This window comes from Haliaeetus albicilla, chromosome 22 (assembly GCF_947461875.1).
Source record: "Haliaeetus albicilla chromosome 22, bHalAlb1.1, whole genome shotgun sequence".
Lineage (NCBI taxonomy): Eukaryota > Metazoa > Chordata > Aves > Accipitriformes > Accipitridae > Haliaeetus > Haliaeetus albicilla.
In genome coordinates, this window is record NC_091504.1 from 21436694 (window position 1) to 21458196 (window position 21503).

Genomic DNA, 21503 nt, shown 5'->3' on the forward strand with positions numbered 1-21503 from the left:
GTATCACTTTGTGTAAATGCCACTTGTTTTGACCAACAACAGCAGTCTGTTGTAGTTTCTTGGTAGAAGGAGCTGACAACAGCTGTTAACCCCATAAGATGCTGAGAAAGTAAGACAAAGAAATGGTGTGGGAGGACAAAACGCATGAACATAGAATCAACAAAAGCAAAGGTTAGAATTCGAGTTTTGTAGATGTGCTAGTCATTGAGAGACTTGCATTTCATGATCCTAGGAGAAACTTGAGTAAGACATGTGACGTTTTGAAACTAAGATCAGAATGCCATAGTATTTCTTAAATAAGTGCACATCCTAATACAAAATTATGATTTTACTGTGTATTGCAGTGCAAGTTAGAATCAGTATATTGGAATACCTTTCCCAAGCTGTATGTATACATATTGGTATACAGTACTTTGTTTCTTATCATTGGACTTAATTTAGTCTAGTGAATGTCAGGTCATGATACAAGCTATATTTATTGATTTTGCATTTTTTATGTTGTTCTTGTTTCTATTTCTAATTTAAACATCTGCTGCAGGGGTGATGAAGAAGATAGGAAACTACTGGTTTATAATGATAAAATAACATTGATAGAAAATATTAATTTAGAAGTTGCAGCCCTACTACTACTACTGTACCACAATCTGAGATAAGCCAAACAGCATTTCAATTCTATAGAAATGCAAAGCTTTAAGCTTCCCAAAAGGGTTATATAGCATAGGTGCATTAGGATGAATGAAAGCAAGGAAAAGATATGCTTAGACATAAAAATTCCAGTTGCAAAATTTAAACTTTGACCCATAATAGTTTGCTCTGCAGTTCTCTTGGGTAAATACTCTGTTTAAATGCATGAATCTTTCCTGTGTAAGCGACTTCTGCTGCAATTTGAATCATCAATCAAAGATTTTTGGTAATTGATATTACTTAGTGTGTCTCAGTTAAAGTAATGTCTATATTGTAACAGGCTGAAAATATTCAAAGCTGTTTATAACACACCAAGAGAGTAAAGAACTAATTGGAGTCCTTGCATTTTGACATTGGTGACCGTGAATGAACAGCTTTTCTTTGTATAATGATGCTGATTATGTGCACAGCCTGGCTTTTACAGTGACTGTGCATATACTAGTTTGTATTAAGAATTTCTAAAACAACCTTATAAATTCTTTGTGATCTGAGATACATGTAATGAAAACAAATCAATATTGCTGACTGCAGTAGCAATTTTGGTTATGTCTATAAGTTAACAGCCTTTAAAGTTCAGGCAGTCAGTTTTTTCTTATCTTTTTTCTTTGTTTTCTTTTGAGTTAAGTTCTGAAGCAGGTTTGTCTTCCATATTTGCTTTTATGGCCTGAAAATGCTAATTTATTTGAATTTAAGAAACTGAAGTTATGTCTAAGCAGCAGTACATTTTCCTCCCAAACTACTTAAAAGTGTCTGATCATTATAATTGTGTTTTTAACATTGGACAGGTTTTAATTTTATTCTGTATTAAAAAAAGTTAGATTAGTTGATGCATAAGTCCCTTGCTAAAAAGTTTGAATAGATAATAAGTTATATGACTATCTAATAAAATACATTTGGTTTTTAATTCTATCTTCACAGTTATGGCTATTAAAAACCTGTAGCCTGTAGGTTCACTTTTAACTTTTAGAGCATTTAAAATGAGGGGTGTAAATTTGAAATTAGGAGTGAAACATAAGCGTTAGCTAGCATTTCTCCTTAGGTGTTGGAGACCACTTCATCCTTAAACTTGTAACTCGTTGCAATCCTGGTGTTGAAGCACGTTATGCTCTGGAAGACTTCCCTTGAAGCTTACTTTTATGCTTGTTGCTTTCCATCTTTCTATGGAAACTTTCTAAACAGCCTGTTTCTTGTTGGCTGTACCATTCAAAACAGAGAAACTGTCTGGTCTGACTTTCTAAAGTACCTGCACAGATCCCCAGAAACCTTAAGTAGCATCTTGGCATCTATACAATCAGAAGATCTTCTATCTTGAAAGTTAGACTGTAGACAAAAAATAAAACAAAAATATGTCTTATCACTGTAAAAAATTGTATTAACCTTTGATATAAATTCATTCTGTGGAAGAAAATCTTATTTTGAATTTAGAAAGCACTATTTTTATCCCTTCTTGCATATCAGAAAATAAGTTGAATGGTGAAAGCATAGCACAAAAAGCAGTATTTTGACTGTTGGGTCAATAGAAAAGCATATTAAAAAAAAAATCAGACATATGAGGTGCATAAAGAGTGTTTAAAATTGTAGACACAGAATTATGAATTCCATTAATATCTATTTATCTCTTGTCCAGGTTTGTAATTTTCAAGTTATTCTCAAATAATATAAACATGTGTTGTATCTCTTTTTTTTTACTTTTGTTATTTAATTCTTCTCATTTTGCTTGCCTTACCTGCACGTTATTACCCAGTAGGTCTGCTGAGAAGCCAACTGCTCAGTAGGTTTGGTCATTTGGAATTTCCAAGGTAGATGGGATTTTCACTGTAAATTTTTAAAAGATTTTCTTTTCTTCAGGCAACATATAAAGAATGTTTCCTGCTGAAACAGTAATAAGTCAGAAAAGAAAACCAAAGTAGGACACTTCTGATCTAATTGATTTGTTTTGTCCTAGTGACAGAAAAACAAACTCTGCGTTACTGACTTAGTACAGATGAATACCAAAGAAAGAAGCCTTTAATTTTAGCTCTACTTAGTAGACAAGCAGAGGAAAAAATGTTAGCCAAGTACAATACTAAGTCTTTATGGGAGAAAGAAAAGCTTGTTAAGCTATAAACTATTTGATAAAATGAACTGTAAAAATGAATTGTCAATATTTATTTGTCAGAATGTTTAATTTTTTATTTTTTTTAAATGGTGTTTTGCAACAATCATCTGCCTGGCAGAAAAAGAAATTATTCTGTAAGGACCTAGGGAAGCCTTATGTCCTATTGATTTCTATGCTATGCCTTGTATTTTCACCTATTTTCTCACTCTCGTACTCATCAGGCAAGAGGCAGCATGGCTAATTCAGAGTTATGTACTCACTGGCCAGCAAGTATTTGTGTGCTGATTGTCGGTCGGGTTTACTACTTCCAAACAGAGCACTGTTTTGAGTCTTCCTTATCTTCCCGGTACAAATTGTCATAATCACTGGAGAAAATTTGCCGGTTGCTCCAAAGGAGGTCACAAGGAGTCAGCTTAGGCACACAGGCAGACAGACAACACAATTGCCTACAACTCATATACTTAGGAAGCCAGGGTCTCCTAGGAGTCATAGTAGATTGCTGAAATTTGTCCATGGTGTTGGGCTGTTTTAATTCACTGTATTTGGTTGTCTGACCTATTTGCTATAGTGTATTTGATTGTAATTATAATGCAGTGATTATAGTCTTCATTTATCACTTAAACGAGATTTCGTCTACCTCCTTTGTTTTTTATGCTGTCTGATTCTGTTCAGATATTAAGCTCTGTATGTGGGTGTGTATAGTCTATGTGAGTATGAGAAGAGATGCTTTCTTTTAGAGGAATTAAATTCTGAAGATTAAAATTCAGCAGTTTTATTTTTCCTTATCTTTTCATAAAGACTTTCATTAATCCTACCATAATATCTCCAGAAGGTGACCGGGGGAATATGCGCTTTGATTAATGTTTGTTTAATGCAGGATTATCTATATTATTCATGTGTTTTATTCACATTAAAACTGTGCCTATCAACTCATTTTCATATTGAGTAATCAGATACAGTTGAATGAGGAAGGTGAGCATTAGTGGACTAAGTCACTTTTTAAGCATAGTGAAGGGCAAAACAAATACAACATACAGTGCATTTTGTCTTTTCCAGTATTCTTCTGAGTTACAGTGGTCACACAGTGTAGTAACCATCTTTTTTTCACTGGAAAGCTTTAGTATCTCTTGCAAGTCTTCCTAATGCCTACATTTAGACTGCAGTCTTCTTGTGCCACCTCTGAACAAATTACCAGGCATCTTTGCCTTGTGAATGGCAGTAGATAAAACTAATGAAAGTATTTAAGTCTATATTTCAAGAGAATTTATGGAGAACTAATTAGCAATTATCAAATGTAGATCTTAAGACTGAAAGATATTTTATGCATTTCAAGTATTTTTTTTCTTCTATATAGTACAGACAATATTGTAGCCAAAGACCAGAGATTATATGAGAACACTGTTTCTAAGAAAAAATACAATAAGCATTTGAGACAATGTGTAAAATACTAGAAGAGAAATAAGAAATGACACATAAAGTAGCATTGATCTGCCTTTAGGAAGAAGTGCACTGTAATTCTGCATTTTGTCTTATAGGTACATCATCCCAGCTTTGCAGAGGTCTGATGCTGGCTTTTATCAATGTGTCGTACGGAACAGGATGGGGGCATTGCTGCAAAGGAGATCTGAAGTTCAAGTGGCATGTATGTTTGAATGGAATTTACTCTGTGATTCATTAGCTAACCGATTCTTTTTGTGCGTAAAAACCCAACATACCAATAGCATTTGCTAGTCTGAAAAATTATTAGATAACATATTTAATAAATTTTAAAATTATTGCATCACAAAAAGTTTCACACTTACTCTAGTTATCTTCTGAGAAGCAGTTCAAAGCGGTGCAGCATTAAAGCAAGCTTTGAGCCATTCAAAGCCATCAAAGCGAGATCATTTGGAGATAGCTGTAGCATAAGAAAACCGTTATACCATTCCCTGAGTACGCAGGGATTAAGAAAGGCCATATAGCACAAAACAAACAATCAATCAAAACAACAACAACAACAAAAAGCCCAGAGGACAGCAGAGGATATCTGAAAGAAAACGGTATGGTGGAGATAGCTCCATGAAGATTTCAGATCATAATCCTTGTGATACAAAATAAGCTGTTTCACAACAAAAATCTTGCTAATGAAACTTTAAAAGTCTGTTCTCAATGCTTTTCTGAACCAAACTCTCCAATGTCTGTACTGCTTTAGTTTGGACTATGCAGAATTTTTGAGTTGGCCTCTGATTTGATATCTAACTTCCATTTGGAAATGTTAAACTGATTTTCTCAGGAGTTAGTGCTAGTTAATGTGACCTAAGAAATGATTGTATACTCTAGTTTTCTTTTTTTCAGTTAACTTATAGAAAATATAATCCAAATAACTTGTTTGGAAATAATAATAAAATTAGGCCTTATTCTTTTTTCAATGTATAAACATAAAAAAAAAATTAAAAAGACAGATTTGTATACTGCAAGCAATCTGATACATGGATCAAATTTCTCTTCCTCAGGGTCATTAACTGGAAATTCAGTAGTAGTAAATGTCACTTGATAAGTGGAATTTAGATAAATTGAATTATTTATTAGAAACCCAATTCCAAGGAACTGATTCAAGTTAATCACTATGTCATGAGGGAAATTACATGGAATTTCCTGTGTTTTAAAGTAAAAACAGTTGCCAATGATACTATGTAAGTTTTGGTATCATGTTCACCAGTTTACTGTATTATGGTAAATTATGTTACTATATCTGTAATGTCAGTAATATTGGTAATTTGATGTTTGATCTCTCAGTGGTGTTGTTTCAGAGATGCTGGGAGCTAATGTAAAAATAAACTGCTGCTAAAATGGGGTTTTCCTTCCCTGCCTTCTACCAACTCTTATGCCCCTGCTATATACACCTCCCAGTGATCTTGTGCTCAGTCTGATGTATGTCAGACCCTTGCAAATACTTTTCTAAATATTATTCTTCTGTTCTAGTGAATTTTATCACGTCACAGAGGATCTAGTGAAAGCTGGTGCGAGTGAGTGTAACTATTAGTGGGGTGGGGGACCTCCAATGAGGTTAGAAGGGGAAGATGGAACAGGGGAAGGTGAGGGTGAGATGCTTCTCATTCTGCAGCAGGGAGCCATTAGATTAGCTTAGATGCCTCTGGAGTTGCATCTACAGGTGTGGTTTCAGGGAACAAAGGCTTTGGTGGCAGTACCAGAGAAAAACGTACCCATTTTCTCCTCCATCCCACTAATCATTCCCGCTCTTGTATTGCAATGTAGCACACTATGCCTTTAGGCTCAGCAGGAAAACTTGTTTGCGCAGCTGTGGACTGGGAAGCTTTTCCAAAATTTAAAAAAACCAACAATTGTTTTGTAGGGTTTGTTAAAATAGTTCTTTCCCACCCCCGTCTGATTCCCTACACAGCTGTACAGGCAGTTGTACTGGCATAGTGGAGGGAGCAATTCTTGAGGAAGTACTTGCAGGAACGATAGTGAGAAGGAGGCACAGGAATACTTTACCTTGATACTGCTGCTAAAGAATTTTGTCTCCTGAAAAGACAGCTTTATTCCCCTCTGAATGAGGAAAAGATTTGCAGTGAAGTGTTTTGTTTCTCCAGGTTTTTCTGCGTGTGTGTTTGGTTGTTCTTGAGAGAGAAAGAAGTGTACTTGTTTACTTCGGTTTTAATTTTTTCCCCCATTTAATTTGTAGTTCTGCATTGCTGAACAAGGCTAAAAAGCTATCTCTTAAGACTTCTCTGAATTAAGCAGTCTATTTATTATTTATTTTCACTGATAAAAGACACTGAGACAAAGCAAAGCAGATCTTACATGACTTGGGAGACCTTTGGTCTTGAACCTATAGTGGCATATATGGCTTCTGTAGTGAAACTTGTCAGTCAGACTTGCACTTTATTCCTGCAGATTAAAGTGTTCTACAAGTTTTAAATACCCTCTTTCTCCTCCACCCAGGGTAGCTACTGATACCATGTGATTGTTTTCTGTATTTTAACTTTTTCAATCTCAATTAATTGATTTAAGCTGTGTAGATATAATGAAGTACCTGATATTTTACGATATTTTACTTTTTGGTTATTCTTGAAAACATATCGGAAAGCAACATTCCAAGGGGTTACTAAAGTCATCCAGTCGTCAAGAGTTACAGGGAACTGTATGTTAGATGTCACAGGAAATGAACTATTTTTGCCACTGGATAGAGAATGCTTCCCAATACACTTAAAGTCAAGATCTCTAGTGAAAAATTGAAAGGCACAATTAGAATGTGTGCTGAGAAAGATTTGAGGTATTTTCAATGTCCTAGATCTCAGAAGTAGCAGGGAACTTGTTAAAAAATTTAAAAAATGTTCTCAACACATGCTAACATATTACTTAACCGTATGGGAACAGATATTTGTGAGAAAACTGCTGAGTAAATCTTAATTACAGAATGGGCTTAAAAACTCTTGGATTGTGAAGATTAAAATAATCATATGACAGTGAAGTTAATTAGATCCACCTACACGGTTTGAAACTTCTTTTCAAGTAGATGATCTGATTACAGTTGTAAGAAATATGGAGCAAGAGAGGAAGTACAATGCTGATTATGTCTGAATAAATAACTTGAAAATCACAAAGATGATTAAAGCTTCTTTAAAATACCATGTGTTTTTAATTTCTGCTCTTGTTCTCTCTGTTCTCATCTCCTGCCATCCACAGACCTGATAGTAGTCTTCGATGTTTCAATGTCCTTTGCATCCCTCTCTGCAGCAGAGAACTTGTAAAGAACCCTGTGGTCCTTAAAAAGAAGAAAGGAAAAAAGGGAATTCAGTGGCAGAAATCAAAATAGTTCTGTGTGTATGTGTGTGTGTGTGTCAGTTTTCTTGGTTTAAAGCAAATTAAAATGCATGGAAGTCCTTTGGAGGGTGGGTAGGAGCCTACAGCCCTGTTTATTTTAATGGATAGGAATGTGGTACAAAAGGCAAAAGAATCATAGAATCATTTAGGTTGGAAAAGACTTTTAAGATCATCAAGTCCAACTGTTACTCTAGCGCTGCCAAGTCCACCACTAAACCATGTCCCAAAGTGCCACATCTACACGTCTTTTAAATACCTCCAGGGATGGTGACTCAACCACTTCCCTGGGCAGCCTGTTCCAATGCTTGACAACCCTTTTGGTAAAGAAATTTTTCCTAATATCCAATCTAAAACTCCCCTGGCACAACTTGAGGCCATTTCCCCTCATCCTGTCACTTGTTACTTGGGAGAAGAGACCGACCCCACCTTGCTACAACCTCCTTTCAGGTAGTTGTAGAGAGAAATAAGGTGTCCCCTCAGCCTCCTTTTCTCCAGGCTAAACAGCCCCAGTTCCCTCAGCTGCTCCTCATGAGACTTGTGCTCCAGGCCCCTCACCAGCTTTGTTGCCCTTCTCTGGACACGCTCCAGCCCCTCAATGTCTTTCTTGTAGCGAGGGGCCCAAACCTGAACACAGTATTCGAGGTGCAGCCTCAACAGTGCCCAGTACAGGGGAACAATCACTGCCCTGGGCCTGCTGGCCATGGGATTTTTGATACAAGCCAAGATGCTATTGGGCTTCAACAAGAAGAACAAGAAGGAAACGTTGACTGAATTTTTACAAGGCCTCCATAGATGTGTAAACTTGTCTATGAAATAAAACCTTCAGAGACAGAGGTTTTGCAATCAGTTTTCTTCCATTAAAATTTTTGTTAAAAGCTGCTCTTTAATACTATTGATGCCTTTGTAAATGTCAGAGATCTAGATGCACTATTTAAACCACAGTGTAGTGCCAGAAGAACTAATAGCTACCAATATGACTATAGCCTTGTTATTTTGATATCCATTTGGGTATAATGGCTTACTTGCATAGATCTGACTGTACATTGGTTTGTCTACAAGTGATACAGCTGATTGTCTATTTGTGTAGCTATGGCTCAAAGGATAAAAAAAAAATTGGTGACCAAAAAATTGATAAAATTATATACAACATTTGCATTCCTTTGCATTGGACAGGAATTTCTTTTATATTGTGCAAGGATTTATTTAAAAAACAACAACAAACCAACCTCCATTAAAACATCACTTTCCGTTAAAAACACTCAGTTATTGCAAAAGAGCACTGAGGCCATGCAGTACTGCTGACTGATGTACTTCTTGTGTGCACCAGCAGCACTTGGATTTGCCTTATGCTTTATGTTCATCCAAATCTGTATTAATCAAAACTGTCTCGTGATCTGTAGTGTCATATTGATTAATTATAGCAATGCCAATGACTATTGTAAAGCACAGTTATTTCTCTGTCTGCTGAAAAGAAATGGGGAGAGAGATAAGAACTTCCAGGACTCTTAGTATAATTTTTTCTTTGCAGACATGGGAAATTTCATGGACACAAACCAGAGAAAAAGAGTGACTCAAGGACAAGCTGCAGTTCTAAACTTCCTACATATACTCAGCTATCCAAGACCACAAGTGACATGGTTTAGAGACGGGCACAAGATTATACCAAGCAGCAGAATGTAAGTCAATTTAAAGCTCAAAATACCCCCTACCTAAAATATGATTAATTATATTTGATAACGCAACTTACATTTTAACTACACTAATTAAGGTTTAAAGAGAATAAAGTAGCCTTGTTCATACTAAGTTTGAGATAAATGACTATTTAAAGACCATCTTTGAACTTCCTAAGCAGTTTGACAAAATAATTCATGTGGTTTTAATGGTCCTGGTGCAGCATAAGGGACTAGATATGCAGAATGTCTGCACTTCCTTCACGCTATTCATTTTCATGATACATTTTGGAAAAGTAAATGCTCATCTCTCAATTACGTTTACTTGAGTGGACTAACTTAATGAATACTGAGATTTTTCTTTTTTAATATATGAGACTGATTTTTTTTTTAACGTAGTTATGCCTAATACTATTTTCCTCACAATACAATTCTAAATATTGCTTATTTTTTCCTTATCTTTTTAGCCTACAATGACAGTTTTATTTCTTTTTGAATAATTAGCAACTCACCCACTAATGGCACAGTACTTGCACTTTGATTAGTTATTATCTCAAGGTGTGCTCATTTATTCTTTCCTGAAACAGTAATGAAGCCATCCTGTGTTTTTACCTGCACAATTTTATTTAGAGGCTGAAGGGGTTAGTGGTAGCATTAAAAAACATAGATAAAATCTTTTTTTTACTTGCCTAATTTATTAGGAAACTGTTGAAATGCCAAGAATGTTGGTGGTTATTTTTATCGTTGTGTTATATTTTCATGTGGTTGAAGGGATAGACATGCTAGCAACTGATGGCAATTGGATATTGCTAAGTTCCAGAAGGGGTGGTGAGTCTTTAGAGTTTATATTGTAAAGGGAAAACCCTTCCTGGATTTTAATTTTATTAATCTGTACTGTATATTTTACTGATGCATTTTTTAAACCTGAAAACTAGTATTACAGGCTCTTTGAAACTGTTAAAATTAATATTGCAGGGATGTGAAGAAACTATGTAATAATTTATGAATAATTTAATAGTAATTTGATGGGAAACAGCTGGAAGATGAAACAATGGGTTTCTGGGCAATCTCTTGAAGAGAGCTAAGTGACAAATCCTGAGTTATTAACCATTAAGAATCTACTTCCTCCACTCCTGCCACATTACAAATTTTCCTTTATCAATGCTGAGAATACACAAATCAAAAATTTGCAGATGGTGAAAAAGCCTTGTTATCCAGGTATCAGACAGTTTCTTGGGAACTATTATGGGGGAACAGAACAGTGACCATGAAATGGTCAAACATGCAATGTCTGAAAATGAGATTTGTGTGAGTTCTCTTACAGTTTGGGAAAACTGCAAGTAGAGAGATGTGTGTGGTATATTCGTTAATGTAAAATCCTAATTTTGATATGCTATGCTTTACTCTTACTTCTACCCTGTTTGGATAGTTAAGGTAAAATCACTTGTAATTCTTACTGCTGTGGTAATGCTTACAAATGGGAAAACTGTAAAACTGTGTTCTGTAGTAGGAGTGAAATATACCTGAAGGTTTGCACATATATTTTACTTCCCTGGTCAGAAATTTTGTCTGAAAGGAATTTGATGACATTTGTCTAGCCTGTGTAGCAATTTCTGAATACTTTCGCAGTAGAAGTACACACGCTGAAAGTGTGAACCTCCTTGGAAGTTTGATATATGTTGTGTAGTAAGCCTGGTAAGTTCAGGAAGTGACGGATTTATGGTACACATACCAATCATCAGTGCATTCTATGTGCAGTAGTTCTGCTGCTCCCTCAAAGTATTGGAAAAACCATATAGCATCCACTCACATATTGCTGTCTGTGAAATTCTGGAAGTAAATATGGCAGCCCTATAAATACAGGAAACATGAGGCACGGAGAGGACGCATATAAAACTGTGAGAAATCTAAAAATACCTTATGGGACCTCTGTTTCTTATCTGTGGAGCAAGTTGTGCATTTGACATGTTTTCTGTACACAGAGGTGTATCAATTTAACCGATCAGTTTAGCAGGTGATCCAGTTAGACTGATGCATCAATCTAACTGGATCACCTGCTAAATTGATCGGTTAAATTGATACAACCACCTTGTATGGATGCTCTTTAAACTGATTAAAAGTACCTTACATTGCTAAATCAATATAAAGCTTTTTTAATCCTCTTAAACAAGCTTACAATGATTTGGCTAAATCAATCAGCTAGTCTGCCAGCTATAATGATTTCTGAGAGTAACATCACTGCAGTGTATGCAGACTGGGGAAATAAGCAGTGCTAAAATTGGGGACAGTAGTCATGGTTATGGTACAATTCATTCAAACAGTTGGTCAAGTTAACTCTTACTCATGCAAAAGCCTTAATGTACATGTACTTAACATTGCACCATTTTTATGCCATAATAATGATCCTGATGCTTATTTACAGAGAGCCACTGTCACCACTAGAATGAATTTATTTCACTGATGTGGAAACAGAGTGTGCTGAGTTGTCCTTATGTGAGAAATATGAAAGATCAAAAGTAAGGACTAGTTCTGAGAAAAAAATTATTTTTAAGATATTTCAAGGAATGTAATTTAATTGGCTCTGCAGTAGGGTTTACCTAGCAGGTTTAAGGTAGTAGATGCTGATTTCTTTCTCCTTCACTGTTTACCAGTATTTAGGATATTTATGGGGTGGGGTTCTGCCAGCTATTCAACATTCCCCAAGTAGTGTACTTCTAGGGAGCCAAGATAACAAGAGTTGCTGAATTGTCAAAAAATTCTGGTATCGCTTTATGTATTATTTTAAAGATACTTTACAATATGTCAAATAAGACTCTCATCTGTTCTTTGTGTTTTCCAATAATTATTTATAGACATTAATGCAGCTGCCAGTTCTAACAGATCATAGAATCATAGAATAGTTTGGGTTGGAAAGGACCTTCAAAGGTTATCTAGTCCAACCCCCCTGCAATGAGCAGGGACATCCTCAACTCGATCAGGTTGCTCACAGCCCCATCCAACCTGACCTTGAATGTTTCCAGTGATGGGGCATCTACCACTTCTCTGGGCAACCTGTGCCAGTTTTACCACCCTTGTCATAAAAAATGTCTTCCTTATATCTAGTCTGAATCTACCCTCTTTTAGTTTAAAACCATTACCCCTTGTCCTATTGCAAAAGGCCCTACTAAAAAGTTTGTCCCCATCTTTCTTATAAGCACCCTTTAAGTATTGAAAGGCCGCAATAAGGTCTCCGAGGAGCCTTCTCTTCTCCAGGCTCAACAGCCGCAGCTCTCTCAGCCTTGCCCCATAGCAGAGGTGTTCCAGTCCTCTGTTTTCATGACCCTCCTCTGGACCCGCTCCAACAGGTCCATGTCTTTCCTGTGCTGAGGACTCCAGAGCTGCACGCAGTACCCCAGGTAGGGTCTCACCAGAGCGGTTATTCCTGAGCTTGATGACCGGGTGTAACAAACCTGTAATTTCCTGTTTCTCCTACTGATCATTCGGCTGAAAAGTGTCAATTGTTTAGGCTGGGGAAAAAAAAAAAGATTCAGCATATAGCTTAGGTTTCACCTTTTTCTAGTCAGAATGGTAATCCTACTCTGTGAGTGTGCATGGCTGTGATATTTTCTGAGTGAAAGTTTCTTTGAGACATCATAGGCAATTTTTTTCAAACGGCATATTCTGTTTAATTTAACTGGTAGTGTAACTCATGGTGGAATTTTGCAGCAAGTAACTATGTATTAATTCCCATTTTAGTGGTATAGGTGCCATAATATTTTGTTAAGGTTCCCTGGATAAAAACAAGAATAACATGAGAAGTTTCTCCTAAATGAGTGGTCATGTAAAGTCAACAAATCCCTGTATAATATATGAATGTGAAGCAAATGGCCTGCATATACTCATGGGGTTGTCATTATAGTTTATTACTTAAGGCAACTAACAAATCTACAGCAGAGCTAGTGCAACACGATGGTGTGTATTTAAAAATTTAAGTCCTAAAATCCCTGCCTGCCCACCCCCCCCTCCTCCCCCCACTTAGTACAGTGTGCATGTATATTCATTTTGGCTTTTGTGCATTATCCATCACCAAAACCTCAGCTTTATATTTTGAAGAGGTGTTTCTACATCATCAGAAGGAAGCTGTGTACATGCGAGGAAAGTATGAAGTGGAGAATCAGAGAGAAGACCAAAAGATCAACAGTAAGAGAAAATAAGCAAGGAGAAGAATTAGGGTTTGAGATGTTTTTTTGTTATTATCTTACATGAAAATTTCCCAAGAAGTTTTAGAAAAGACTTCACGTTACACCTAGACAGATTAATGTTTTCCAAACACACCAGTAGACTTATGCGGAATTACAGCAGCACTGTTATCCCGGGTATTGACTGATGGGATTATTTCACCTGTTTCCCCTCACATTTTACAGAAAACAATAGCCTCTCTAAAGGTAACTTCATCAAAAGAAATTGCTACTCTGAGATGTCCAGTCTTCAGCTTGCCTTGCCTGGGTATACTTCATCAGACTTAAAAGCAGAGTGCGTTTAACTTTCTTTATACTAGGCATATACAGTACCTTGGAGAGGCACAAAGGACAGTAGCACCGTCAAAGTCTACAATTGCCTTTCAGTTGTGGTATTGAGGAATTAAATTCTTCGTACTCTTAGAGGACTTTTTTACCTTTTTCGAAGTGAAGGACTTTTTCACTGAAAAGGTTCACTCTAGCCATCAATTCATTTATTGTTGGTTTCTTCTTTAAGAAGAAAACTTCTACTATGAAGACATTATTACTGTCTTCATTACATTTCTTACACTGAAACTATTTTTTTCCCCCTAGTAAGCTGCAGTTAGATGAATATTAACTCATGTCTTTTGTTAGTGGAATTATGTCTGACACGAAACAGGAAAGTTCATTTTTGGGATATAAAGGCACTTCTGGGCTGTCCCTTTCAGCTGGCTGGACATTTTGTCACTTAGTTAACTGTTAATGAATCAAAACACTTTACAAATGCACTTCATCCCACTAGACAGGGAAGATGAATTGCATTGCCTTTAGCTATACATGAGTTTAATATCTATTTTTTTCAGAAAGAACAGTTCATTATGCATTTGAATATGTCTGGTCATTACTAACTCTTACAGCGAATAAATGTGCTGACATATTGTGGAATGAAAATATGTTAGGCACAAGCAACTGTCAAATATGACTTGCTGTGGTTTTGAACACTCATAATACCTTGCAAATAAGCAAAGCTGGTGCAGATTTACTAGCCATTTGTTAAGGCAAAATTGTAAATATATTGATAGTCTCAAAAAAGGTAGCTGTAGCTAAATAGGCTTTAAAAGATGAGAAAAAATAAAATATCTAGGAATAATACATCAGATTTGGGGCTGATAGGAGCATTAGATTAGGTTTTGGCTTGATGATAGCAGCTCACTTAATGTGCCATGTATGTATTTTTCACTTTAAAACAAACACCACTTCATTTTTATATGAGCAGTTCTAGTGCCAGCAATGCATTTCTCTACAAATACTAGCCTGTCATACAACTTACGTTAGTTGCACATAATTACTTTTCACATACACCGGATAATACTTTAATTAAAATTGTGATGATTAGCATTAGTGAACAATAAATTCAGAGGCTGTCAACTCTGCAGTGTATTAGCTAAGCAATACTTAAAAAAAAAAATGTTTGCAGATCTCTTAAGTCTGCTAACATTATGAAGTGGAGTGACACCTCTCAGCAATAAGAGATGTGACAAAAAAACTATAAGCTGTTTTTATCTGTCTGTACCTTTTACAGGCTCCATGTTAATTTTAAAGTCAGTACCTGAAAAAGAAGAATATTTTGTAGAATTAAATTATTTCCTTAAACTGCAATTCATTAGTACCCTGTTATTCATTTATTTAACCAAACTTCTGCATTGAGTAATTTCAATTTGAAGGAACAGGCAGCACTAGGAATCATCTTACGCAAAATTTTACTGTTATCCCCAAGGCTTATATGCATATGAAAGACTGTAGGGAAATCTCCCATCATGTCTTCAAGTACTCGGTTTGAGTAGTTCTGGATGCTGTCAGTGGACTGTTTTGAGTATTATTGTCTACTGTGTTCAGTAGAGGAAAACGTTAACACCTCGGGGTAAGCAAATCCCAGGATTATTTTCTAAAGCTGTTTGACTTGTCTAGATTCAACCTCACTGTTTTTCTCTCTGCTCATAATTTGTTTGCCACAGGTTTTAAACATATGTTTCAAAAATTAATTTATTCAGGCCTCTTAACTTTTAAGGTAAAATCTTGTGTGTTATTTAGATGAAGGGAGAGGAAGGCTGAGTCATATTTGGGGACCATGTATGTGCTGGATGCAGGGTGTGAAGGAGCAACACAGCCCATCCTAGGGTGGAAGAGGGACAATAGAAAAAAAATTGCTGCCAAGGTACATGCCTTTTACAGCAAGGCTCATTTAGAAGTGGATTCCTCCCAAGAGAGACACTCTGACTGATGAGATGCGAGGCACATTTTGGGATTTGACCAGTATGTTTCATAACAGAATTGGACCACAAACCACAGAGGATTTTTTAATATATATTTTTTTCATAAGCCAGGGGAAGTTGCTGCCATTATGCTAGCACTGTAAAATCCATATTTTTTCCACAGAAAAAGAGTGGATGCTTGGAACTAGTATTGTGTTTTAATGGGCCTCAGCTGCTCACAGTCTCTTTCAGCACAATCTTCAACAGCTGTAAATTTCAATAAACTTTAAAGATCACTGTCTAAGAGGAAAATCTGACTGTTGGATTTTGTTTTTCCTAAGATGATCACATTTGAAGAACAAAATCATTTTATGTGCCGCTACGTTTATTAATCATAGATTTGGAATTTGTAAAACAAAGGGAATGGAAGTGTCACTAGAAGGAAACCTTTTTGCTCTAAGTATGATTTAGTTATCACAGCTTGCAGTAGAAATTGATTTATGAGTTTGTTGCTTTCTGGGGACAAATGTACTTGGAGAGAGAAAAAATATGGACTATGAAAAAAGTGTTAATAACATTACTCTTTGAAAGTGAACTACACACTATTTTTTAAAAATTATATCCAATTTAGAGGTAGGTAAATATGAAGACTCATTGTCATTGTACTTTGGGGTTCACTTCTTGCATCTGCTGCATTTCCTAATCAGAACTAATTATGATATTAGGGACAAATCACAAATATAGTCCTTTAACAACTAACGTGCTTTTGTGGAAAAACATTTTTCTGTCCATCTTTGAACTACTCTGTCTATAAACGGAAGTATTTTAATATGCAGCCAAGATAAGACTATTTAAAAGTGTTGCAGTCATTCTTAAGAGCAAATGTGCAGAAGAAAACTATTCCTTTATGCTTAAAAAGTGGCAATTGTTCACAAATCCCTGGGAACAATTTATCTCCTATGATCCCTCACATACCTCTATTTTTATGGAAATAGATGCAAAATGCTTGTGACTTATCAAATATAGCAGAAGGTAATGTCTTATGTTTACCAATTAACTTTTATTAATCAAAACTGACTGAAGAAAATGTATCTGTCAGTACTTCTGGCTCTATACTACAAAGGATTATTAATTTTCTTTCTATGCGGAAATGGACAAATGCTGTCCTTCCTCATAATTCTAGTGGATTTTTATATGATGTACAAAGGTCTTAAGATATATAAGTTTGTAATTGTATAATACAGATTTGTGTAGAATAATTTTAAAAGCCTATCATTTGGGCAGATTTACTTTCATATTGAAAACTGTTGTCTGATTCAGGAAGAAAAAAAAACCCACAGAACTTTGCACTCTGGGGTTCTATTGTAGCTTTCGTGGTTGATTTGCATCAAGTCTACTTTGTTAACAGTATTCAACTTGAATTTAAAAAATTTGGTACATGGAAGCAAATGTGAAGCAGACCTTACTTTAATTAATGCTGCAGAGAAAGGAAGGAGCTGGCAGTCTGCCTATGGCTTATCTCTGATCCTTAGTTGTGAGTGGAATCTTTAGCTGTTTTGTGTTTGGCCTTCATCTAACAGATTCCAAATGAATTTAAATAAATTGTAAATGCCCTTTCTGAGATTCATGGGTCTATCTGATCTGTATGAGAGGGGTGATTTTTGGCTCTGGTGAAACTTTGTAAAGGCATCTTGCAATTAGAAGTGAGAAAAAAAGAGTCAAACTGTGCCAATATTCATATGAAATCTGTTTGTGTGCTGCATGTTAGCACTACCTTTTATTTCTTAATATATGCCTGTGGCTATTTTTATATATTACACAAATCTGTTGTTTTACATGTCAGGACCAATTCTAAAAGTAGACAAACAAGGCATCTGTTTATTGGGGTGACCACAGCTATCACTTGCTTGCTCAGCTTTATTTTCTTTGCTTTTCTCTCTAAACTCCTGTCACTAGAGTGAGGAAAGAGTAGAATAGATCAGGCTACTTTTCATCATAGCAGTGGCATGGGAAAAGGATAACAAAGGGAAACACTGGAGGAAGTCTATGCTTCTCCTCCCCTTCCACCTGGCTGATATATGCTGTCAGCACAGAAATGAAGAAAACCATAGTTGGGTCAAGACAGATGCATCTGTGAAGTCTGTGGATACTGGGAGAGAGATGGATTGTGTTGTTCAACCCTGATGGAGGAAAGAAAAGACACAGGGAGTAACTTTAAAGATGTCGTGGCCCAGGGAAATGGTTGCAAATCCTAGAAGGAGAGGGTGGATGAGGAGGAGTTGGGAAGACTGTGGTCTGGGAGTGGTGGTCTTCAGCTTTCACTCACGTGGCAGAAGGAGTGCCAGTGTCCTGAGAGTGTGGCCCATGCTCATGTCACCATCTTATTGTGAAGCCCCACAGCAACAAAAGTCAGGCTTCCCAAAAGATCAGAAAGCCCCCACGCCCGTTCCTTGACCTGCCTCACTCTTCTGTAATTTCTTCCCCCAACATCTTACTGATCCTCTCAATCCAAACTCCCACCAAAACCCTCCGTATTGCCACTGATCCCTCCCAGACATACGTCCCCCCTGGAACCTACCCTCTGGTCACTGGAAAACTGAACGTTGCCAACATTTTGTCTTTGTTTGTAGTGGCTTATTTGTAGGATTGGGACCTGATGTGTAATTGACAAATAAACCCATAGCTCAAAAGGCAGGAGAAGAAATATCTAGCAATTTCTAGTTTGTATGTTCCTGGCTACTTGAATTCTCAAAATAGAGGTATAAAGGAGACCTTATTTAGGAAAAGCACTTGAAAGCATTGAAGCTAAGATCCGTACAACAATGTTTTATGTATTTTTCTCCAAAACCTCATAGGCTATTAACTTTTTAAAATAGAGTTTTGCCAGATTTTACTCAATGATTTTTCAAGAAACTGCATTTGCTGTTGTCATTCAGCAGCCAATACCATTTGCAAGAATTTTAGCAACTGTGTTGCTGTCTGCCAGCTGCCATGTGTTCTTCTCCTACTCGCAGCATTATACTTCTTCAGTGGAAGAAGAGTGCAATACTTACATAATAATCACTAGTTCAAATCACTGATTATTTTAAAACGTCAAATCTCATTTTTGGCAATCCATCATCTGTTTCCATGGGAACTGAAACCGGCCTTAGCAGCAACAAGAAGCAGAGCTTATTGGGGTACTTATAAATTTCAATGGCTGTTGTTAGACAGCTGCATTTTCTGTTTACCCAACAGATATTGCAGCAACAACCTCATAATACACTTTTGAAATTCTATGTACATTTCATTTTAATTTATTTATATTTTTATTCATATTTTTCACAACTTGGCAGAAATGTTATGATCAAGGAGAGAGAAAGTGTCAATAACCTCCAACACATGCAGTCAATATTGGATGTTTCCATCAAGTGGCCTTACTATTCTTTTAACTAGGACTGTAATAAAAAAGAATGGAAAAATGTCCTGCCTTGAGGGGGAAAAAGATAGGTGGAGGCTCCCACTTTTATGGGTGTCAAGTGTTGTCCCTTGGTAATCTTATTCCAGAGTTTCTGCTCTCCAAAGTCTTATTTCCTCCATGCCTTTTGCCCCAGAACAACAATTTCCCCAAGCCTGCAGCTCATCTTCCTGCTCCAGAGCTCCAATTCTGCTCATTCTTGCTATTTCAGAGCTCCATGAAACTTCTCCGTCTGTAATTCCTGCCTTCCAACTATTCCTGTCATCCACAGCCAGGTTCTCAGGCTGTTCCCAGCTCAGACATAGCCCCTTCTCCTCACCTCTCCACTGAGACACCTTGTTACCTTTCTGTTACTATCTCCCATCAAAGCTGTTGCCCTCTGTCCCCCCGAACATTTTCCTCTTCTTTGCCCAAATCTTCTACCAAAGTTTCTCTACCCTCTGTCACCTTCTCTGCAGGACCCCCTAACTCAGGGGTCCAGTACTTGCTGCTCAATTCCTGCCCAGACACTGCTGCTGCTCCCTGTCCCCTTCCTCTGCAGCTGGTGCCATCTGCTGTCCTCTCGGTGGTGAGTGGGGCCAGATGTGCCCATCCTGCTCCCTGGTGTCCCCTGCGTAATGAAAACGTTACCTTTAACTCTGGAAGAGAAGCGTAAATCTGGATTGAGTCTGCACTGACCATACGTCAGCATAGACAGCTGTCTGGGAAGAAGAAAAGGAGGCAAATGCAAGAAAAAAGGTAGTCATATAAACACCACCATTTATAAAACCCATTTGCCAAATTAGTAACTAGTAGTAGTAGTGTGGATTTAAATACGCTGTTTTGCTGTGGATTGTATGGAATATTTGAGTATCAAAGAGAATAATTGGGCAACTAATTGAAGGTAGTATTAATACGCATATCGAGCCAGCTTTTATTCTTTTCTTCCAACTGTTTTAGAATGAAATCCATTACTTTTGTAGCTTGTTCAGAAGCAAGGCAGCCATTTAAGACAAATCTCAAATCTTGAAAAGCTGTTCTATTACAAGACCTTATAGCAAACAAAGAACCCTATCATCTTCTCCCATCTTCTAATACTATTTTTGTCATCACAGCTGGAAGTTGGCTTACAAGGAAGTATTTGGGGGCAAAATAGATCATATGTCTTAACAAACATGCTGGAACGAAATTGAGGATAATTTGTCTTGCAAAATAGGAGAAGAGAGGAAATTGTTAAATGCTCCATCTAGTGCTGAGGTGCAAGGGGAGAAATGCTCATTTCCCCAGGCTTTCAAATTATCTCCAAAGAGCTTCCACTAACGTGAAGCATCTCAAAAAATTACTGTAAAAGCTGGCAAAAACATTCCCTAGCCCTGTTTGTCAGCTACTAATGCGTTGGATCTTACTTGGTCACGTTTAGATAAATTAACTGTCCGTTAGTAGAATGACACAGTTCCTTGATTTGTGACGTGATCCCAAAATAAAAGTACTCCAGTGCTAATTCTGCTGCAAGTGGCTAATCTTTGTATCTTTGATTGTACCCTTCATCACAAACTCTTTCTTTCCCAAATCTAAAGTGTGCAGAGGTTAGTGGAAGTGCCTTGAAAATTCTCAGTTCTTGCTTCTTCATGTAGTCTGTTCTTTCACAGGAACTGATCTTAGATCATGTAATTCACTGTTACAATATTTACCACAAAACCCACTTTCTAAACTAAATATCTGCCCTCACATCTTTGTGTCAGCTTGTTTATCAATAATCTCTTCACATTTAGTGTAACTATGAACAAAACAAGCTATATTTTCAGAGATGGATTTGTCTGCATACATACATGTAGCTAAAAACATGCTGCAATGAGGGGGATGATAAATACTTGACAAGTAATGGCTAAGGGTGCATAGCAAGACAGCGTGAGCAGAGAATATGGTGCAACCAGTTTGCTGGGTCCTAGATCTGGTATTGACTGGACCAAACTATGGTTTCAACGGCATTATCTGAAGAGGAAATTAATTTATTTTTAAGAAACCTTTTAGCAGAAGTAGTGAAAATACCCTGAACAGATCTTGTAAGTAGGCCTTTATTGTATGTTGATGATTTAAAAATTCCAGTACAAGAAATGGGCTAATATGCCACTGATTATTTAATAAAAACAGGGAGTTAGCAAAATCTTCTTGTTTCAGTGAAATAAAGAGAAATGGTGGTTTAATACTTTAATGCCTGATAGCTTCTAATCCATAGCTGTCAGTGTTAATTTCACTAAATAAAAAACTTTATGGTGCTGAAGGTTCACTAATCAAGATTCATAAAGGTACAATTTCAGTTGTCATCCTCTTGTCTCT

The 21503-nt window shown here is 36.7% G+C and overlaps 1 protein-coding gene across 4 annotated transcripts in view; it reads left to right on the plus strand.

Moving 5' to 3' along the window:
• The window catches only part of SDK1 (sidekick cell adhesion molecule 1), a 419203-nt gene that overhangs the window by 124031 nt on the left and 273669 nt on the right, over positions 1-21503 (plus strand). For all 4 annotated transcript variants that reach the window (XM_069810300.1, XM_069810299.1, XM_069810302.1 and 1 more), the window contains 2 exons: positions 4318-4424; positions 9138-9285. In XM_069810300.1, the coding sequence (XP_069666401.1) occupies positions 4318-4424; positions 9138-9285 (255 nt within the window). The remainder of the gene's footprint in view (positions 1-4317; positions 4425-9137; positions 9286-21503) is intronic.